At 39.3% G+C, this 20514-nt stretch overlaps 1 protein-coding gene across 4 annotated transcripts in view; it reads right to left on the reverse strand.

The window, feature by feature from the left end:
* Positions 1-15797, reverse strand: part of NUBPL (NUBP iron-sulfur cluster assembly factor, mitochondrial) — a 76790-nt gene extending 60993 nt beyond the window's left edge. Inside the window, exons 1-4 of one of the 4 annotated variants that reach the window (XM_064715304.1) lie at positions 15650-15797; positions 14690-14837; positions 12359-12393; positions 1944-2034 (exon numbers count right to left, since the gene is read on the reverse strand). In XM_064715304.1, coding sequence (XP_064571374.1) covers positions 1944-2034; positions 12359-12393; positions 14690-14837; positions 15650-15790 — 415 coding nt within the window. In that variant the 5' untranslated portion in view covers positions 15791-15797. Of the gene's footprint in view, positions 1-1943; positions 2035-12358; positions 12394-14689; positions 14838-15649 lie in introns of those variants that run through there. The other 3 variants (XM_064715307.1, XM_064715305.1, XM_064715308.1) reach the window with 3 other exon arrangements.
* Positions 15798-20514: the final 4717 nt, after the last annotated feature.

Below are 20514 nucleotides of genomic sequence, written 5' to 3' on the forward strand. Positions count from 1 at the left end.
GAATTTATCTAAATAAAACCTGCATTTATAAGCTCTGTTCTTAAATGTAGGAAGTACTCAATTTAATGCCTGTCTGTACAAGCACATGCAGTGCATCAGTACATGGAAATATATTACTTTTTCTTTATCCAGTGTACATGGCATAATCATAAGGAGATAGCATTTTAATTATATAAGAAATCCTAAGTTTGCCACATTAAGTCTTCAGTGGCTGCAAGCCTCTGCAGCCTTCTGCATTAAGTCTGCAGATACTGCAAGCTTAATAACAAACCTTTAAAGATACTGGCACTGTTTCATTCTGCATGCTTTATACCATGTGAGAACATAGAGATCAACAACCGTAATACCCATATACACACACAAATTCAGATTGTTACAAATGAACATTCTACAACAACACTAGAGTAGATAGAGAAGGATGGAACACATGTCCTGTGATGAAACACTGAGAACATCATGGCTGTTCAGCCTAGACAAAGGAAGCCTTCAGGGAGACCTCACTGAAACCTTTTAGTACTTAGAGCGGACTTGTAAGAAAGATGGGGACAAGTATTTTAGCAGGGCCTGTTGCAATAGGACAAGAAGTAGTAGTTTTAAATTAGAAGAGGGTAGGTTCAGACTAGACATAAGGAAGAAATTTTTTACAATGAAGCTAGTGAAATGCTAAAACAGGTTGCCAAGAGTGGTAGTAGACATGAAACACTCAAGATCAGGACATCTGAGCAACCTGACCTAGTTGACGATGTCCCTGCTCATTGCAGGGGGTTGGACTAGATGACCTTCAAAGGCTCCTTTCAACCCAAACCTTTCTATGATAAAAAAAAAGAGAGATCATGGCATGAAAAGAAGCAGAAGGAATATTTAACTTTCCTTTTACCTAGCAATTGCTGCCCACAAACATTACAGTTGTTGACTTCACTGAAGCCCTTCTATGTCCTGTTTGAACTGGTAGCTGTCCCCGATCCCTCCCTGACAACACATATGGCCAGTCTGTACTTTCTTCAGACGGATCCAAGTACATTTTAATGCATCAACCAGCTGCTACAGTCTGTGATTAGTTTTGTATGTGGTTACATGTTTTTATTTTTTTTTACTTACATACCCTCTCTCACAGGATAATCAAAACAAGGTATCACAAAAACCATACCACCCCAGCGTCCCCACCACCCTAAAAAACCCCACTGCCTTACACTCAAACATCATATGAACAGGGTATCAAGACAAAGCCATTCTTCACTTCCATCCTTGGTTGGCCTGGGTGAAGTTAAACTTCTGAAAGGTAAAGAGACTTGATGGGATCTTTCTACTTTGGGTCATCTTATTTCTCTGAAGACTGCTCTACCTGAATTTATGCTTCCCCAGAATTCTTCCAAGCAGAAGGAAAATTAGGAGTTTTATCTACTGTCTTCACCTTCTGGTAGGGAAGTGACCACCATTGTGTTCCTAAATGCACAACTTCAAATACAAATTAGTGAAGTGGCATGGCACATTTGGCTTAAGAGAAATCAAGCAGAATCACTTTAATGACATTTCAAAGAAGCTACCATAATGATCCTTCTCTTACTGGCTTTTTTTTATTGTCTCTTTCCCTTGATTAGTGGGTTTTGTTCTTTAACTGAAAGTTATCTACTGTAGGATACTACATAACAATTTTAAAACTACTGATAAATAACCTTCCCTTCCCTAGAGTCTCTAGTAAAAATCCATGAGACTGCATGGACCAAGATTAACAAAAAACAGGATTCTGAATATGCTCCTAGTTGCACATAGCAGCTTTGAAAGTAACGTCAATAACAGAAACAAATAAATAAATACATACATACATACACTCAGTCTTCACCTTCTGTTTGCATCCTTTCTGTGCCACACCAAGGAGGCACCCATGAGTGGACCATGCTGCTCCCTGTACAGAAAAGACAGCAAGAAAAATCCCTTCCACTTACTTGGTGTTAATTCTGGGTTTCCTTTTAAGTTCATCATCTTTGGAATTGAAGGTCCGTATATGTCTGCATCAAGCAAACCAACTTCTTTCGCCTGTGAAAGTGAAAAAGAAGTGAAAAGAAGTAATTGTCAAAATGTCCTCCTTTCTGTATTATTAACTTGATTTGAGATATCAGTTGTCACTGTTTCCTTTCTCTCTAAATAGAAATTGAAGAATGAAATATAACGATGCCCACAAGTTGGGTCAGTTGCCTTGACAAGAGCTAGATTCTCCACACAGACAATCCTTACTTGTACAGTTTCTTACTTAAATTGTAGACCACAGACTTTATATTATAAGCATTATAAACAACATTCTCTCTATTTCATGTACTTTTATACAAAACTAACACCTTAGCATTTTAAACAAGATATTAAATCTTATTGTTAAAAACCCAAAATAACAAACAAAAAACACACATACAAACAAAAAAAAAGCAAAAAAGAAGAGGTTTGTAAGCACATGTAAATGAATGCAATTTAAACCATACCAGTGATTAGAAAGAATGTGAAAAACATAAAAAACATTTCCATCTTCCATTTAAGTGGCCAGAGTACACTTTTGCAGACATCTTGAAGTTACTGAAATGCAAGTCTCTGAAGCTAGTTAAGCAGGCATAACATTTTAATCAAATACATTTACACAAAAGTATGCTAAAAATGGGCTTATTCAACTACATATGGTACATCAGGCAATAAACTTTAAATAAAAATTATTTCAGCTATGTAGTCTAGACTTACAAAATTCCTTTCTATATTCTTTTTTTAATAGATACACATACATATTGTGTGGAAAATAAACTATTTTTCTACAGATGGCAAGACATAGTACCAATTACTAAGTTCCACAAATTAAGTAGTAAAGAGCACGCCCTTTAAAGTGCTGAATGTCAAGTTTCTCTAATATAGAAAGCTAACTGTATTCAACATTCTGCAAAATTGCAAACAAGTATGTTTAAGAGCTTGTTTGAAAGATAAAAGCAGCAAGAGGAGCTTTTCCAACAAAGCCAAATCAGACTTCCACTGTCAGTGTTTCAAAGTGTGCACTTCATTTTTTGGGTGATGATTTCCTAATTTGGTATCTTATATAAAGTCATTTTGCTATCACAATTTTGATGGGAAAGACAGAAAGATAAGTTTAAAAAAGCATTATCATATTTGACCTATTATGTACTTTAAAAAATAATATTTTACTGAAAAAATCAATCACATTTGGATTCAGTTATTTGATGTACTTTTTATTAACAAAACAGAGCAAAGCATATATAATTATACAGATTATTTAATGTAGATTTAACACTTTTTCTTTATGATGTCTCGTGAAAACTATCAGACAAAAGTTCAGGAGTTACTGTAACAAATTCTTCTTGCCTTGCTGAAAGCTGCAATTTCAAAACCATTTAAAAGACCCATATTTAAGCTAGACTCTGAAGACATGGAAAACAAACTATTAAAGATTCTCTGTTCTTGTACAAAATGCAGATTTTAACAGATTAGAAAGATTCATGACTCACTCCCTTTATCTGTGTCAGCAGCTAATCAAACCCATCAAAACATCATCTACAGGCTGTTCCACCTAATTCCTTCTCAAATGAAAGCACGTAATTACTAAAAACCCACAAAGTGTTTTAAACCTGATAACATACTTCCCCTGAATTTCTTGAGGACTTTCCCCCTCATGCAAGGACTCTGACTATTGACTACAATGATCTCACAGCTCACCAGTTTCACTTTCAGAACAAAGCATAAAGATTTAAGATGACCTAAATTAATTAGAATGACTTCATGACCTCCTGAACACATAATCAGCTATTCACCACTACATTCCTAGGAGTCAGCAGCACTGCATCTACTGTATCTATATTATCCAACCTGAGTGTACAAAATTTCCTGAACTAAAGAATCAATAGAGCCACGCTGGAGAAGAACATCCCAGAGGACTTTACAAATTCAGCTACTACTTTAAATTACCAAGCTAATACAATAAACCTGACCATTTCTCTAAAAAACTTACTTCTTCAAAAGTAAGAAAAGTGCCTGTTTCTGACATGCACTGCTTTTCATGGATAGGGTTCAATTAAATTCTTATCATCAAACAGAAGAATAATTAACAGATTCTCAAGTTTCTATGATTCATGTTAACAAAAGCAGAAATGTTCCTGTAAGCCTGTTGCTTTCTAAAGGATTATAGGAAAAAAAGTCTTCCAGAAATCTTTAAATCATTGACAAAACCTCATCTAAGATAGCCTAAGGCAGGTTTTTTCTTTACTAAGCAATTCAACACATCAGGTAAGTCGAGTTCACTATGCCTCGAAGCAGCAGCTTACACAGAAAGCATTGGCCTAATAAGCTATGCTTTTCTTTCTCCCAAACACCCCTACTTTCCAAGTATGTAAACATCCCTAGAATGCCAATAACCCTTTACTCAAGGTTTAATTATCTCAGAAAAGTATCATGGTAGCTACCAAGGGATTTTTTAAGACATGCACAGTACAGTCCAGATAATTTCTTCCAGCATTTACAATTTTTAAATCCTCAAGAGAAGAAATAATAGGCACACACCTGGATGCTACCACATGAAACTGCTAATCAGAATTGCCAGATACCTCTCATGCTGTGTGAAATATAATCCAGATGCATGAGTTCTGATAATTAAAAAATTAAATTAGATTTTAATAAATTAATAAATACAACCTAACCTCATATAAAACAGCACATCTTTCAAAGTATTGCATTAAAACAAATCCTAAGAAAACAACATAACATCACACAAGGCAAAGAAAACCATCTGGGCAGAAGGAATAGATTATGGAGAATCAAAAGCACAACCAAAAAGGCGACTTAGGAAAAAAAGAGGACGGAAAAAAGCCTCTAAGATTCCTCTTATGTCCTCTGACGTATTTTGATATACATACACCTCTCATACCAATGGTGCATCTTCTTACTCTTAAATAATGCTCATTACACAGACAGAAATGCAATACTTAAAGCACACCCATGCATGTACAAGTCCCCCTGGTACTAAGTGCTTTCCAGAGCGCAGACACACCACTGCTAGAGCCTCCCTTGGCACTCTGGCAGGAAAAGGACTCAGAAAACACAACTCCATCACCTCCTCGTGGCTGTATTTTTTCCTTGTAAAAATATTTCTCTCCTGTGCTATTAAACAAACAGCCTTCCATCTCTCCAGATGGCATAGCAATAACCAAGTTCAAAAGAGCTGTTCTCAAGTTAACATTTGTCCTTTTCCCTTCACCTGACCAGCTGTGAAAGAAAGTTTGAATCAATCTTCAAGTTTACTACACTTGGAAACTATTTTCTAGAGACCTTATTTCTGGTTGCCTTACTGCAAATTCTGCAGCTTAAGCACTAAAGATACAAGTGACAATGTAACCATTCCCATATGATTTAATCATGGTCACTGGAAGCTACTTTGAAAAAATATACAAACACATGCAGTATCATTGACCTCTTTATGCAGCATAAGATCCTTATCAAAATTCCAGCAGGCAGAGACCATGAAATCAGAAATAAATACATTGTCAGCACATGAAAATACAAAAGTACTCCCATGTCAGCAAAAGCTCTACTTAAAAACTCACCAATATTTACCCTCTTATTTATGCCTTTAAGGTTTTCCCACTGTAAGTAAACAGTCTCTAGCACAGGCTCACTACTGCTAGGAATTGCTATTTCTGCAGTACTGGTACTATCATGGTCTCATCTGATCACTGGTGACCTCAAGAACATTAAAAAAAATTTACAGAATAAAGAACTGTAACTCCTCTTTATCTTCTACTTTTACATCATTGACTAAGTAATTCTTTCTACTTCACTTCATTATTCTTCTGAGCAAAATTTTAATTTGCCCATTAGACCTCTCTAAAGATTTCTGAGAAACATTCTTAATGAGGTACCATAAGTTACATAATCACTGCAGCTCTTAACCCATTAAAAATGCAGTGAGTTTTCACTCTAATTTAGAAACTTCTCTCACCTACATGAAGAATCAAAAACTAGTTTTCACAGTCACCAGGTACAGATTCTATATTTACAAGAAAACCAAATTCCACATCAATAGACAAAGAAGATATTCTTGCAGATACCCCTGAGAGATGAGAATTCTACAGCTTCATTTTGTGCAGTGTACAAATTACAGGCACAGATAACCTCACTAAAAAGATCTTCTCCTTTACCTTCTCTGGCAAGATTCTCTACCTAATTAAATTTCATCTTAGTCCTTGAACCTGGCTACTGCCCTGTGAGTAATAGAGATTTGGAAGAAAGCAGTGTTCTAAATTAATGATTTTCAAGCTCTGAACTTAGTTGTAATTCTTTTGGGGGAAAGAACTAAAATGAAGTTGTTGAAGGCCAAAGTCCTGGCAGGCAGAGGTCATGTAAAAAACTAATAAATCTTGCCTCTTTTTATTTTCCTTATGCAGATTAGAAAGTATTGACTTGCTATTATGTTTGTTCTCTTAGGCAGGCAAATGTTACTGTACATAATCCTTGTTCACGTGGCATAAATTAATGCTAATGACAAAATAATCCATATTTTTCCTCCTCTTAGCTCTTCGAGCCCAAAGTTCCTACAGCTCCTTAAGAACTGTTGGATCCCTCCCTACACTTCCTTTATGTAGGTTCCCTTTCTGTTTTTCAGGGAATATTGATTACAAAATCAATTAGACTTTCCGGTAACAAATTCTCAACCAAATGCAACCAGTTTCATTCATTTATCACAAAGAACCCCTCCACACAATTCTGTGTGCAGTGGAGAATCTGGTGATATCACTTTTTTCCAAGTTGCCAATGCTTTATTGAGGAACAGACCTGATTAAAGACTAATAAAAATAACAGTTCACAAAAAGCTTCCATAAATAGCAGTTAATCAACACAGCCTGTGTTACTGCTAAAGATCCAAAGACTCTTTGACAGCATTAACTTAATCTTTGCTCATATTTTCTGAGACTTTTGCCCATACTTGGTAAGGTATATGTATCCCTACTGGATGCTAGTAGATAGCATTTTCCTTTGAAGTCAACTCTGCCAACCACCACAGTTCCCTGGTGTTTAGCCTGGGAGGGATAAAGGCACAGGTTAATGAGCTGTTATTGTTCTATACAGCAAAGAATTTCCTACACTAGAAGTGTTGTAGTCCATTCCAGAGACAGAAATTCTAGCTTTGCTAAGTGTAGGTGCCAGTTACTTTAAAGCTGGTTCTCTTAATCCACCACCAGGACTCTCAATTTACCCTTTTAATGTCATTATAGACTTAGAGCTAATCCCAAAGTGCAAGCAGCAACACATCGGACAAAAGAGAACTTTAAAATCAGGATAGGCTATGGATTCCTCATTTGACATACTGACACAATGAATAGCCATCTTTTAATCCTTAATTCTCTAACTCTTTCAGCTGCACGCTATTTAAGTGCCTAGCTGTAAATTGGATTAAAGCCAAAAACGTACCACTGCAGTTTCTTCACTCTATCCTAGAAATGCAAACTTGCTTCAAACACTCAGTCTGCTACTGGTTTAAAAGCACTTGTCCTTTATATGAAGTGTTTTCAATTTTCTGCCAGCCACAGGACCTCTCCAGCACTTCTTTTCCAGAACAGGCTGCACTAGCTCCTACTCAATGTTCTTAACAATTGCGTACCAGTACTTCAACCTTGTTTGGCCTTTCTGCACATTATCCATCCTGCTGAAGGAAAAGAACTCAATATAGAACCATTTGAAAAATAAAATTATCAAAACAGAGTCCCCAGCATTACCACATCTCTACAAGATGCCTCTCCACTTTCACAGCATGTAAAATTATTATAAAAAAGGATCCACTTTTCACATTAGTCTCTCTGGTATCTTTCAATGACTTGATGATTAAGGGTATTTAACTTTAAAACAGACCCCAAAAAAAGGAAATTTTCTTCAAATTAAGCATATAGTTACCTGATTTAAGTAATATAGTTTAGGTCTATTTCAAAAAAGAAAATCAAACCCAAACAATTAGAAAAGCTGCATAGGAAGAGGGCAAAATGGGAAGGATCCAGTGAAGGATCCCATTACTGCCTAAATTCTTCAAGATTTGTTTCCCCACATGGAATTTCTTCCTTACCAGCAAGAAATGTATATGCATTGTAAAGTCATCTATGAATGCAGCAGTCAGATATTAGCCTGGGGAGAAATGGTTTAATTACACAAACCAAATATTAAAAAAAAAAATTAAAAAAAAATACCACAAAAGCTGGAACGTAAAAAAGTAACCTGGGTGGTTTTTGAGTAGTCCCAAATTGTGTGGGTTTTGCTTAAATATTCGGTTTGAAGAAATTAAAATTAATTTTATGACTCAGTAGTGAGTTGACAGGAAGAGTCGGCTCCTACCTACACTATCACTAAGCTGTAACTGACTATGTCGGCATGAGAACTAGACCTCTTCCCCGCCTGTGCTGATACCGGTCAGACACCCAGGTGAGATGTGTGTCTAAAGAGAAGAGAGGACAGCCCGGCAGCGGCGGAGACACGGCGAGGACGCGGCGGGGACAGGGCGAGGACGCGGCGGGGCGCGACCCCCGCTCGGCTCCCGCGCCCCGCCCGCCCCGCCGCGCCCGCGGCCCGCGCGCCCCCTGCCGGCCGCAGCCGCCATCCCCGCGCTGCGCAGCAACCGCGGTCTGGGCTGGGCAAAACAGGGAAATCCGCTCCCCGCACAAAAATCCCCGTTCGTGCATGGCCCGTCTTGGTCCCGGCCTGCACCACCACCCAGTACCCCTGGCGCTACGCCAGAATACGGAAAACTGCTGCCTCGCACCACGTGCCCCAGTACTGCAGGCAGAAGCCACTCGCTTATGCGTACATGCTAACTTGGTCCATATGGTTTTGCTTCCTCCTCTGTCCTTCACAACACAAAAAACATTTCATCCTATAGTGAAAATGTAAATCTTCCCTAACGAAAAGGCATGCCAAAGGAAATCTGACTGGGAGCTTGCCTCATAGTGACAGCACAAGCATGCAGCCTCCCAACTGGATTTGTGCCATCCTTAGTCATGCACAGCTGGTGTTTGCTCACTAAAATACTCTGTTCATAAACAAGCAATCCCTACCCTATTATTGCTGCCATCTATTAATTCAACTTGTTTCTACTACAATAAATTGTCTCTGGCCAGGCAGCTTTCATAAATAGTCATTCTAGTCTGAATATGAATTGTCCTGGCACAACACCCAAAAATTCTTCCCAAGTGCTCCTAGGGGAGCACAACTGACTGCTGGTACATCAAAAGAATGAAAAGAATCAGCTGTCAAACTAGGCAAGCAATTAACAACAGAACACAAGGGTAAAACTTTAAGTTATTTCTTAACACAAAAAGAACACTGTATAGATTTATAGGCCTTGGTACAGGCCCAAGAGCTTATATATTTCTTAACTAATCCATGTACAATAGGTAACCCAGGGAACCAAAAAAACTAATATTGCTAGGAAGGCATAAGCAACTGCCCAGCTTGTCTTCCCTGGCTCTGAATCAAGAAACAAAACAACCAACCAAAGAAAAACAAAACAAAAAAAATCCACCAAACTACTCTGTCTTGGACATGGTATCTAGGCATCTAAATGAACTTCTGTCTTGAGTTATTTACTCCATAACCATGAGGTAAAAATACACAAAGCAGACTGAGCACCAGCATGCAAGACTTTGAACACTGAAATTCTAATCCCAGCTCTGCCAACAACACTGTGTGACCGTGACAATGTCCAAGGCTCTGCTGATGGCTTGGTATTTCAGGCCATCGCTACAATAACTGAAAAAGCTGCCAAGTTAAAAAAAAATAAAATACATTTATCAGTAGGAATAGTGTGGGTTTTGTTGTTTTTTCACTAAAGAAAGTAGATTTTTAAAAGATGGAAGGATTTTCATTTTCTTTTATCAAGAGGACAAAAAATCCTTTACTTTACTGGTAATTACTTTGACTGGTAATCTTCCAACTTATGATACACCAAACAATAAGATGTCACAGCAATAACTGAAAGTAGCAAGAATCTAATCCCATCTCCTCTTAAAGGAGAGCATCTTTCACAGATCTCACTCACCAGAAAACAGATGTTTCCAAGAGTCTTTAAGCTGTTTTATCTTAGAAAAAGATCACCAGTGACAAGCATAGAACTTGTAACATAGACTATGAAGGAAGCACAGACCTTTACAGTCATGGTGACCTATTTTCCTCCACAAGTCCTTTCTTTCTTCCTTCAAGCAGTACATCAAATTCAAGATCAGTTTCTATCACTTTGTGTTTTGCTTATGAGACATAAGGGCAGTTAATGAAGTTGCAGGGGCCTTCTGAAGCTCTGATCTACTAACAATCATTACTGCTTCTTCTGAAAGAGAAAAGCTTACAACAGCAATGAAGGAACAAAAACCATGGCAAGGTGAGGCACCATCAATAGTCACTAGATGTAAAATAAAGGCATCCATTGCTGCGTACCTGAGGACAAAGAAATTCACTATAAAATACAGTAGGAGGTACCAATGGGCTCTGAAAAACAACCTCCTTATTTACTTCATTCACCATTGCAAAACTGAAAATTGCAATGATTTATAGAATTCAGAGCACTGGACAGTTCCAGTCCGGAACAAGGTCACAGAGATTTTAATTTTAAAACCTTATCTCACAAAATTAATGAACTGGAATCAATGTGAGTACACAAATAAACAAACCAGCAACTTCAAGACCAAAGGTTAAACATAAACATAATGCATGCCATTAATTACATTAAGGAAAATAAACCACAGAAGAAAAAATATATTAATGCAAGAACCAACAAGACAGTTGTTTATTTAATCCACTTTAATTTCATACTTTCTAACTTGGAACTACATCAATACACCATTTCACCACAGTAACAGCTTGCTAACCTGTGAGCACCAGTTCACACAATTCACAGTTATTTCATCAATTCCAGCTGCCCTTCATTATTTAACATCCACCAGATGCTGGCCTCCAACTTCACACACTACCACATAATTGTAACATCAGAACTCCTAAAAAAGGGCATAATCCCAAAACTTGCATACGTCAGAATTACAAAGAGATACTTTATCTAAATATATTTTTAAATGCATAAAACTGCATGTTTGAGAAGTATCAGACGCCATCTTAAAAGCCCGTAAGCTGCTACAGAAAGTTATGTGCAACTGGTTGACACTGTTTCCATGGAGCTACTCAATGATCATCTCACAAACTAGATCACATTACAGAGTGGTTTTCTGGGATTTTTTTTGCAAAAGTATTAGAGCAAATGCCACGTTTTATACTTGATTAGAAGGAACCATTTAAACAGTTCTGCTTTTCAACATGACAGATTGTTCTCTGAGATCCAATTATTCCAACAGCCTATTTAAAACACAGAATTAAAGACTGTGAAATAACAAGATCAGATGCCATCACAAAGAGTACATACTTCATATAACAGTTTAAACACTCTTCTTATTAAATGTGACTGAATTTATGGAAAAAATTGAAAATCTTTTAGAAAATTCCTCCAAGAAATTTGCAGATTGCATGTAGCCCTCACTCCTACCTGTTGTTTTTTGTTTTACTTGTCTTTTACAACAGGAAGATGCTACATTTACCTGATTAAAGTACTTGAGTGTACTTTGTATTTATTGTTTCATGACTACAAAGCCTGCATCATACCCCCTCCCATTGCAAAGGAGACTTGCTTCTGAGTTTATCTGTGTGGCAATAATGTGCACAATGGAACTACTCCCAGTCTCCAGCAGCAGGTGGACATAAAGAACACCTGTGGTTTTTACTCTTGAATGGCTCCTACCATCTATTTATAGTCCAGGCAGCAGTTTTAGTAATACCGAGCTGGGAAATCATTCAAGAAATTTTACTTCCAAGCTTTAGGGAAGATACATAGCTTTGGGGGTTTTTCGCCTTAGCTGTTTATAAAGTATTTTGCTACAAAATTTCTCCAGAAACAGCAAATCTGTGAAGCTATTAAAAAAAATTGGTATGGACACTATTCAGCACAAACGCCTATTTTTTTCGTCAGTATTCTGAAGTGGTAGAATTATTTATTGTCTCCAACCTGCAGAAGCATTCTCCATGACATCTATACATCCTTCCAGAATTGCAGCTCAACTCAGTGACACACCAGGGAAAGGACAGAGCCAAACCCAGAAGCAGGATGAGGTCTACTAAGTTATTCATGGTACTGATAAAATATAAACAAACTGACAGAAACTCAAAAGCCCACCAAAACAAATTAGAAATTAACTAAATAAAAGTGTTAATTACAGTAAGTGTATGCTACTGCCCTCAGCAGTAACCATTTTATTTATGACACACATTTCACATTAAGGCTGATAATTAAATGTTCACCTACCGAATCATTTGCTGCTAGGGCGAGGGCTATATTTACTGTAAGGAAGAAGAGGAGGAAAAACAAAAAGATTAAGTGCAGGAAAACTTAATTCCTAAATATTAAGAATGTTATCACTGCTAACAAGAGAAAACATTCAGTAATGATGCCATGCAATACTTTTGTTTATATAATTTATCTGAAATTCAGATGGTTCATCTGAACCATCAAATTTATTCTCATGGTAATAAACAAGAATATAGATTTCCTTCTCAATATTACTAATTAAAACATTTATTTTAAAAAGCTGTTCATTACAGATACATGTAAATGCTTCATTTACATTTCCAATATCTTACTTAATGCTATTGAACCCTGATTTTTTATTTTTAAATGCACAGGAATGAACTCACAGTTCCAAGTATTATTTATACATGTGTTAAATAATTTTATGTAGAAATTACACACAGATACCAGTTACAAGAATTTAAATTCAGGTATTTGTTTGCAGACACGAGGAGAGTAATCTGAATTTGCTTTTCAAATTATTTTCATTTTGTAAACTGTCAATTGATGAACAGGTATTTGATATTTTTAGTAACCTACAACAACCAGTCTATGTATTATAATGAAATACCTTTTGATAGTTAAGAAGCACAAGTTTTAACTGTTTTGCATGTCTTTGTACAGGTAGGTGTATCCTATGTATAGGATTGATAATAGCTAAACAGAAAAAAAAACACTTTAAGAACAGTTACTTTTAGTACAGATAGCATATTAATCTCTTCTAGAAATTATTACTCAATTAGTCTGTTTCAAGCATGGCTGAACCACAAACCCCAAAATTATACATTACGAGCTACATCCATGTGTTATTCACAATACATGAAGAGCAGATATCCTTCAACTAAAGAATAACTCTTCTCCAGTCTAGATGCTGAGAAAGAGATCTTTAAACACATCTCTAACACTTTACAGAGATCTTTTCCAAGAACTTTACTTTCAGTGTGATAGTATCATAGGATGGTTAGGGTTGGAAGTGACCCTAAGGATGACCCAGCTCCAAACCCCTGCCATGGACAGGGACACCTTCCACTGGACAAGGATGTCCAAAATCCCATCTAACCTGGCCTTGAATACTTCCAGGGATGGGACAACCACCCTTGTCTGGGCAATCTGTTCCAGTGTCTCACCACCCTCACAGCACAGAATTTCTTCCTAGCAGCTAATCTACATCTCTCCACTTCTGGTTTAGAACTATTCACCCTTGTCCTACCTGCCCACATAAAAAGTCACAATCCTTCCATTTGTAAGCCCCTTTTAATTACTGGAAGGTTCTCTAAGAGTCTTCCTGAAGAGACTCCTTAAGAGTTTCTTCTCCAGGCTAAACAACCCCAACTCTCTCAGCCGTCTTCACAGCAGAGGTGCTCCAGCCCTCTGATCATACTTGCACTTGTTGGACACACTCTCATAGGTCCTTCTTATGCTGGGGGACCCAGACCTGGACACAGTACAGCCATCCAGCCAATTCCTAATCCACCAAGTGGTCCATCTATCAACTCCCAATCTCTCCAGTTCAGAGACAAGGATGCCATGCAGGACAATGCCAAATGTTTTGCAGAAATCCAGGTTGATGATACCAGTCATTCTTCCCTCAACCACTGTAAGGCACAACAAATGTTGTTTTGCACATGTTGGCACAACAAATATTTTCCCATTCTGTCATCTGTTTAAGTTCAAGTCAATTTCTGCAGTTCTGGTAACCCATGTACTATCTCATTCTACCACCTAGGAACACGTGATAGAGAAAAAATTAGAGAAAAATTAATTCAAAACCTAATGGCGGAGTTGAGAAAACAGTTCAAGGTACTTCACAAAGCTCTGATCAATTTGTGTGGTTTATATGTACTGCTTTATTTTTTCTTTATAAAACACCTACATATATAGTTGAGAAAATTGAACAGAGTCCTGATCTGGAAACTTTCTAAATATTAGCATCCTCTACAGAGAAAGGCACTGCATAGGCACACCTAAGCAGCCAGGGAAGGAGGAACCGTGTCACTGCACTAACATATGATCCCTTTCACCTCAGCCTACGTCACCTCTTAAGGTGCCTTGATATCTCAGGACACTGCTGCACTATTACAAAAATATGATTTCAAAGCTAAATTCATACCTAAGATAAAGCCAAGATTTCTATATCCAAGTAAATTCTCAGTGGCTGCAACAGGACTTGTCAGAGGTGAAGTGTTATGGAACTTAATCACAAGGTAATGACACAAGCACCTAAATATCCCATACAAAATACTTGAAAATATGCAAAGGAAATTATTTCAAAAAATAAAGAAATCTTACCTGCTGTTGTTGATTTTCCAACTCCCCCTTTTCCAGAAGCCACAACCACCACCTGCTTAACCCCTTCTATGGGCTTCTGCTTCGGCAGCCCTCGCGACAGGATCCGCGCACGTCTGTCCCTCAGAGCCTCATCCCCAGAGCTTGAGGACTGACAAAACCAAAAAGCAAGTGAATGCATGTCCACCAACCCGCAGGTCTCGCAGAGAAAGCTGACAGGAGGGAACCTACACGCACACTGAGAAATTTTCACCACTTGTCTAGAAAAACATTCTGCACAAGGGCTCTCCCAAAGGGAGCCTGCTTCACAGGCAGGCAAGGACTGGGCCAACTTAAAATAACACCAGTCATATATTTTTTGACAAACACTTAAATATGCTTGATCTTAATACTCAAAGAAAAAAAACCGCATTGAAATAAACCAAAACGCTGCTTAAAAGTCGGAAGCTTTGTGAAACAGACTAGACTTGGCGGTCCTTTCGGTACAGCTGTTTCAGGCACAACAAATAGAGTAACAGCGGAGGAGCGGGAGCCCGAGGCGCCGAGGGCTGTCCCTGCTCTGAGCCGTGCCACAGGAGAGCCACACGCGGGGCCACCTGGCTGGACGGCCGGAGCAGCCGAGCCGAGCATCCCTTCAGGCAGCGTCCCATCTGCTCCGGGCTGGCACAGCGGTACCGCCACGGGCGCTTAGCGCCGCGCACTGCTCCCACCGAGTTCAGGCGAGTGCGGGTAAAAAGCGGGCACAGCCCGTCCATCTTCCTCTCCCGGCCCGGCGCTGCCCCAGAACGGCCCCCGCCGCCGATGCCAGCAGCGACCGCATCCCCTCCCGCAGGGACTCGGCTGCTGAACCGGCTGCCGCAGGACACGGCCCGGCAGGGCACCCGAGCACGGACAGAGCCCTCTAAGCACAGGAACAGCCCAGCCCGGCCTTCGCCCGCCCCGTTCCGCTCCCGCCTCACTCACCGCGGAGCCGGCGGACGGAGCGGCGCAAGCGGCGGGCGTGCAGCCCAGGCGGCCCCGCCGCGCCGCCGGAGCCGAGACCCTCCCGCCGCCGGGCAGGAGGCGGGCGGCGCGCAGCGCCCAGAGCCAGGCAGCGCCTCCCATGCCCGCGGCCGCCCCGGGCGCGCTGAGATGGCGCCGAACGGCCGCGCCTCGGCCCGCCCCCCGCGCCGCCCTCCGCCCGCCCGCTGCCGGGGTGGCGCTGGGTGGGCTCGGCAGCCCCGGGCCCGCGCGGGGCTTGCGGGGCTGAGGGTGCGGTGCTGAGAGGCACCGCGGCTCCGGAGCTGCGGGAACCGATCCGCGCCCTCCCGCCGAGCGGCGGCCCTGGGGAGCAGTAGCACAGAAAGCAGATCCCTGCCGCTGTCTGTAAGGAAACCGGGGCCGCGGGATCAGCAGCGAGTGACCGCACACAATGCAAACTTGCCCGGGCTAATTCCTCTTATGGTGCAATTGTTCCATCAGAGGCTCCTTCTGCTCGTCGGTGCCTTCTGAATTCTCATCTTGGCCCGCAAAATGGTTGGGCAAGAGCTCGGTCCCCTCTTGGTTTGTGTCCTCTTGTAATATTAGAAATACATCCCATTTTCTCCTTTAGATCATTACGTAAAAGAACTGAGACCTGTAGCCGAGACAGGTGCCACCTGTTTGGTGCTTTTTTTGCTTATTTTGATTTGGATTTTTTGGTCGGTTGGGGTTTTTTTTAAAATACTGAAGCACAGAATCTCAGAAGTTGGAAGGCCACCACCGTGGATCATCTGGTCCAACCTCCTTGCTCAAACAGGGTCATTCTAGAGCACATGCCACAAGATTGCGTCTAGATGGTTCTAAAATATTTCCAGTGAGGGAGACTCCACAGCCTCTGTTAGAAATCTGTTCCAGTGCTAGGTCAGTTGTTCTTCCTCAAATTCAGGTGGAACTTCCTGTGCATCAGTTGCTGCCCGTTGCCACTTTTCCTGTTGTTTGGCACGATCATTGTTCTGGTGATAGTTTGGTCTTCCATCCAGCTTACCCTCACTCATTAAGAGTTCATCAAGACCCATTTCTGTTCCTTATGTCATGTGTGATTTGCTTAAAGCTTTAAGACGCATCATCTCCCACTTCTCTCCCACCTGCAAGCCTTGTAACCACCCTGTGGAAGGAAATTAGATTAGTTTGACATTATTTGCTCTTAAAATTCCATGAATAGTCCTTATTCAGCTAAGTTATATTATAGAAATAATTCAGATCTTAGCAATTTCAGGTCATTAGTTTGCAAATCTAAAATACAGTGTAGACAGAGTCTTTTGTTGGTGTCAGTTGTAATATGTAATGGATCAGAGGATTTTACATCAGTTTAAAGAGTTATTGTAATAAATATTTCCTCTCTTTCCCAGTGAGCAGAACTGTCACCATTTTAAATGTTTCTTTTTAAATTATATTATTAAAAGTTCTAATCAAGCATTTTGCTAAACCCCACCATTTCCAAGGGCATGTTCCAGTGCTCAGCTACAACACATAAATTACAATGCTGAAAATTTTTCCTGTCCTTGAAGTGATTCTCATTCAGCCTACATTTTTGATGTACCCACATAAGCGTATTTTGCCTATCAACAGACACCTGAAGAGGTCAAATCCTTTCGCAATCATTTACCCTACTGTCAAACCAAACTGAAAAAAGAATCCTGAAAACTAACAAGCTGCTTTGTTTTGAAACTGTGATATAGAATCCAGGGCTTTTTTTTCCACTGCCTCTGGAAATCATGTTGCCTCTTGCATTGCAGGAAATTTGCATAAATGTTTTTCCTGCCTGGAGCAGTTGGAGGCAGTGCTAAAGTGCAAGATACCGCGCACGTCACATCAACGGGCTTGGTGCTGCGGGATCACGGCTAGGCACACACTTGAGATACGGGTCACTTCAAGGTCTTCACAGAGAAAAAATCATGGTGAAACTGCACAACTCACTTCTTCAGTTTCACAATAGCTCCAACACTGACAACAATAATAAAATATGTTTGTGGGGTTTTGTAAAGCTGATCTAGCATAAGGTAAAACTGAGCTAACAAGCCTCAATATTTTAATAATTTATTCTAGCACTAGTTTGTGAACTGCCCTGATAGGTAGCTAACATGGCAGTAGGTTGTATTGAATATGAGGATGAAATGTTGTATTTGGCCATTAGAAAGGGAATTTATTTGCTCAGCAATACAGCAGACATTTTCAAAATGCCTTGACTTCAGTGGAATACACTGCAGTTTGGTTGCGTAGTGTTTCTATCTCTACTAATTGTGAAGACAATTTTATGGATTGTACACTTCTCACATTTGCTTTTGGCTTCCTATTTAAATTTAAACATTTGAAAATATTGTTCTATGTTGTTTGACTGGTATATTATTGCATAACACAACATACAATGGTAAAATATGAGTCTAGAAAAATGCAACTAAAAATTAACAAAATTTTTACTGCCAGACTTCAGTCTTGTTGGAAACTACAGGTAATGTCAACATCTTTCAGAAAATTCCACTTCACTTTTCAAAAGTGTAAGAAAACAAAAGATGCAATATTTAATTTTAATGCAAATTGATAATGTTTTCTCTAAGAAAATGTCAGAAAATGTTTCATAGACTCTAAATTGCTATTCAACCTGAACAATAACATGATAATAATAGAACTGATTTTTGTGTGAAATTAGATTGTCTTGTGTTTAAATATATTCTTTCACTACCCAAAATCAATTAACAGTATGCAGGTATAGCGAGAAAAGATTCTTTACCAAAATAACTCCAAAATTTCAAAATGAAACAACATTTGAAAAATGACTTGGTAGATAATAAGGTTGGTTTGTGTGCAGCAGGATGTAACTGACTTCTTTAAAAAAAAGTATCCATTCTCATTTCTGGATGTCTGCATTGTACCACATTAATAACATAGTAACTGCAAACTCTTTCTCACATAAGCTATTTATTTCAGACACCGTTGGAGCTAGAAAATATGTTGAAGAATAGCAAAGGAAAGATTCTTCAGAACCAAGGGGTCATTGTAGCTTTGTGACCAGGCCTGCAACCTTTGGCCACAGAGGTATACCATTGCATACTAGGATGAGTGTGTGTGGCATGGGAGTCTCAGATTCCGGGGTTTTTTCCCCCCTGGCTGGTTCAGCAGCCCTGGTACCTTTAAGATAAATAAGGTAAAAATTATGCTTTTTATCTCTTTTTGTCATGTGGTGATAATTACTTGGTTCAGGGCTCTGCCCTGGTTAGTGAGCCTTGGGCTCTCAGCATTCCCTTTTGCCTCACTGTGTCTCAGGACAGCTGCCAGCTCCTCCCCTTGGCAGCTCTGAGACCACGCTAGAGCATGCTCTTGCCAAAACAGCATTCTCCTGTGGGGCTGACAAACTGTGTCAGGCTGCAGAATAATCCAAGCCAAAACATCTACCAGTGTGAATTCTTTGTTTTATCTTTGCTGTGCTCCTCGTGGAAGTGAAACCAACTTCCACATTGTTTTACTTAATGCTGAAATTTTGGGGCATGGTGGCATACCTGGGGGTAACTGGCTCCAGATATATCAATAAGGCACATCTCAAAAACGTGTAAATAGGGAATTTCAGGCATTAGAGGGAAAGAACTTCAGACATATATGAGGAGAGCTTTTCTATGTCGTGATATTACCTCTCTGTCATTCACTGGAATTTTTCTTCTAAAGTCTTTTACCTTCTAGGCTTAGACCAAGGTCAACACCACTAACATCACTGCATGGAAGCAGTTATACCCATTTGTTGCAAAGTAAACTTGGCTCAAGGGATTTTAACAGATTCTGATTTCAAATATCCATTCAAAACAAGGCACATTAACCTGAGTTTTCATATAAAATATTACCTGGTTTAAGAAGAAATTTCTGTTTATTATGTGGAAGTACTTGAAAATGCAGCACCTTTAACAAGCACAAAGAAAACACACAAGAAACAGTAAAGATTTAATAATTTTTCTTTATCATGTGTAATAGTATTGCCAGTAAATATGAGACCACATAAGTAGCTTCAACCAATGTGAAAGCTTTGCCAAATCTAAAACTGAAAAGGAATTGTTTGCTTTCATTCAGTTTCACTAAAGGAAGAAGAAGGTATTGAAGTGTTTTCATTATAGTGCAAGTTCTATTGTCATTACATTGCAAGGGTTCCATATTGCTAGAGTTTCACACCTCCTTGATGTTTCTTGCAGGCAGCTCCTCCAGGCACTGACTCTTCCTTGTCCTCACAGCAACCAACTGACTCCAGCTCCCCTCAGCCAACCCATCCACTCTTTTATAACACTCTTCTGATTGACTACAGCTGTGGCCTGTTAACATCAGGCCTGATCCTAATCTTTTATCATTAACCCAGCTGCAACTCTTTAGGGGATGAATTTACTTTCTATATTACCTTTATTTACTTATATTCTATCCCCCTACATTGAAGAACTGATACTGATTTAGTTTATATACTGCTTTCCTGTGGAATTTTAAACAATGCAGTATTTCACAGTCAAGAAGAGATGAAAACCTTATTTAAACTGTTACTAGACTCCTCTGAAGTCAGTCATCAAGTTCTTTAGGTTAACATTGATTTCTATAGTAACAGTCACATCACAATGAAGATGCAGCTTATATTACAGCAATTTTTCCTACCTTTAGGAAGTGGTGCAGAAAATTAAAGGAATATGCTCTTCTGTAACAAAGCCACATCATTTTTCTTAGGTACCTTACATATATAGATGATCCCTGCATGAATGGAATTAACACAAATTAACAGTATTTCCACATCTGAAGATAAAAACAAAGGTTTTGAAACTATTCCTATATATTTTACCAACATTGAA

This window comes from Zonotrichia leucophrys, chromosome 5 (genome assembly GCF_028769735.1).
Source record: "Zonotrichia leucophrys gambelii isolate GWCS_2022_RI chromosome 5, RI_Zleu_2.0, whole genome shotgun sequence".
Lineage (NCBI taxonomy): Eukaryota > Metazoa > Chordata > Aves > Passeriformes > Passerellidae > Zonotrichia > Zonotrichia leucophrys.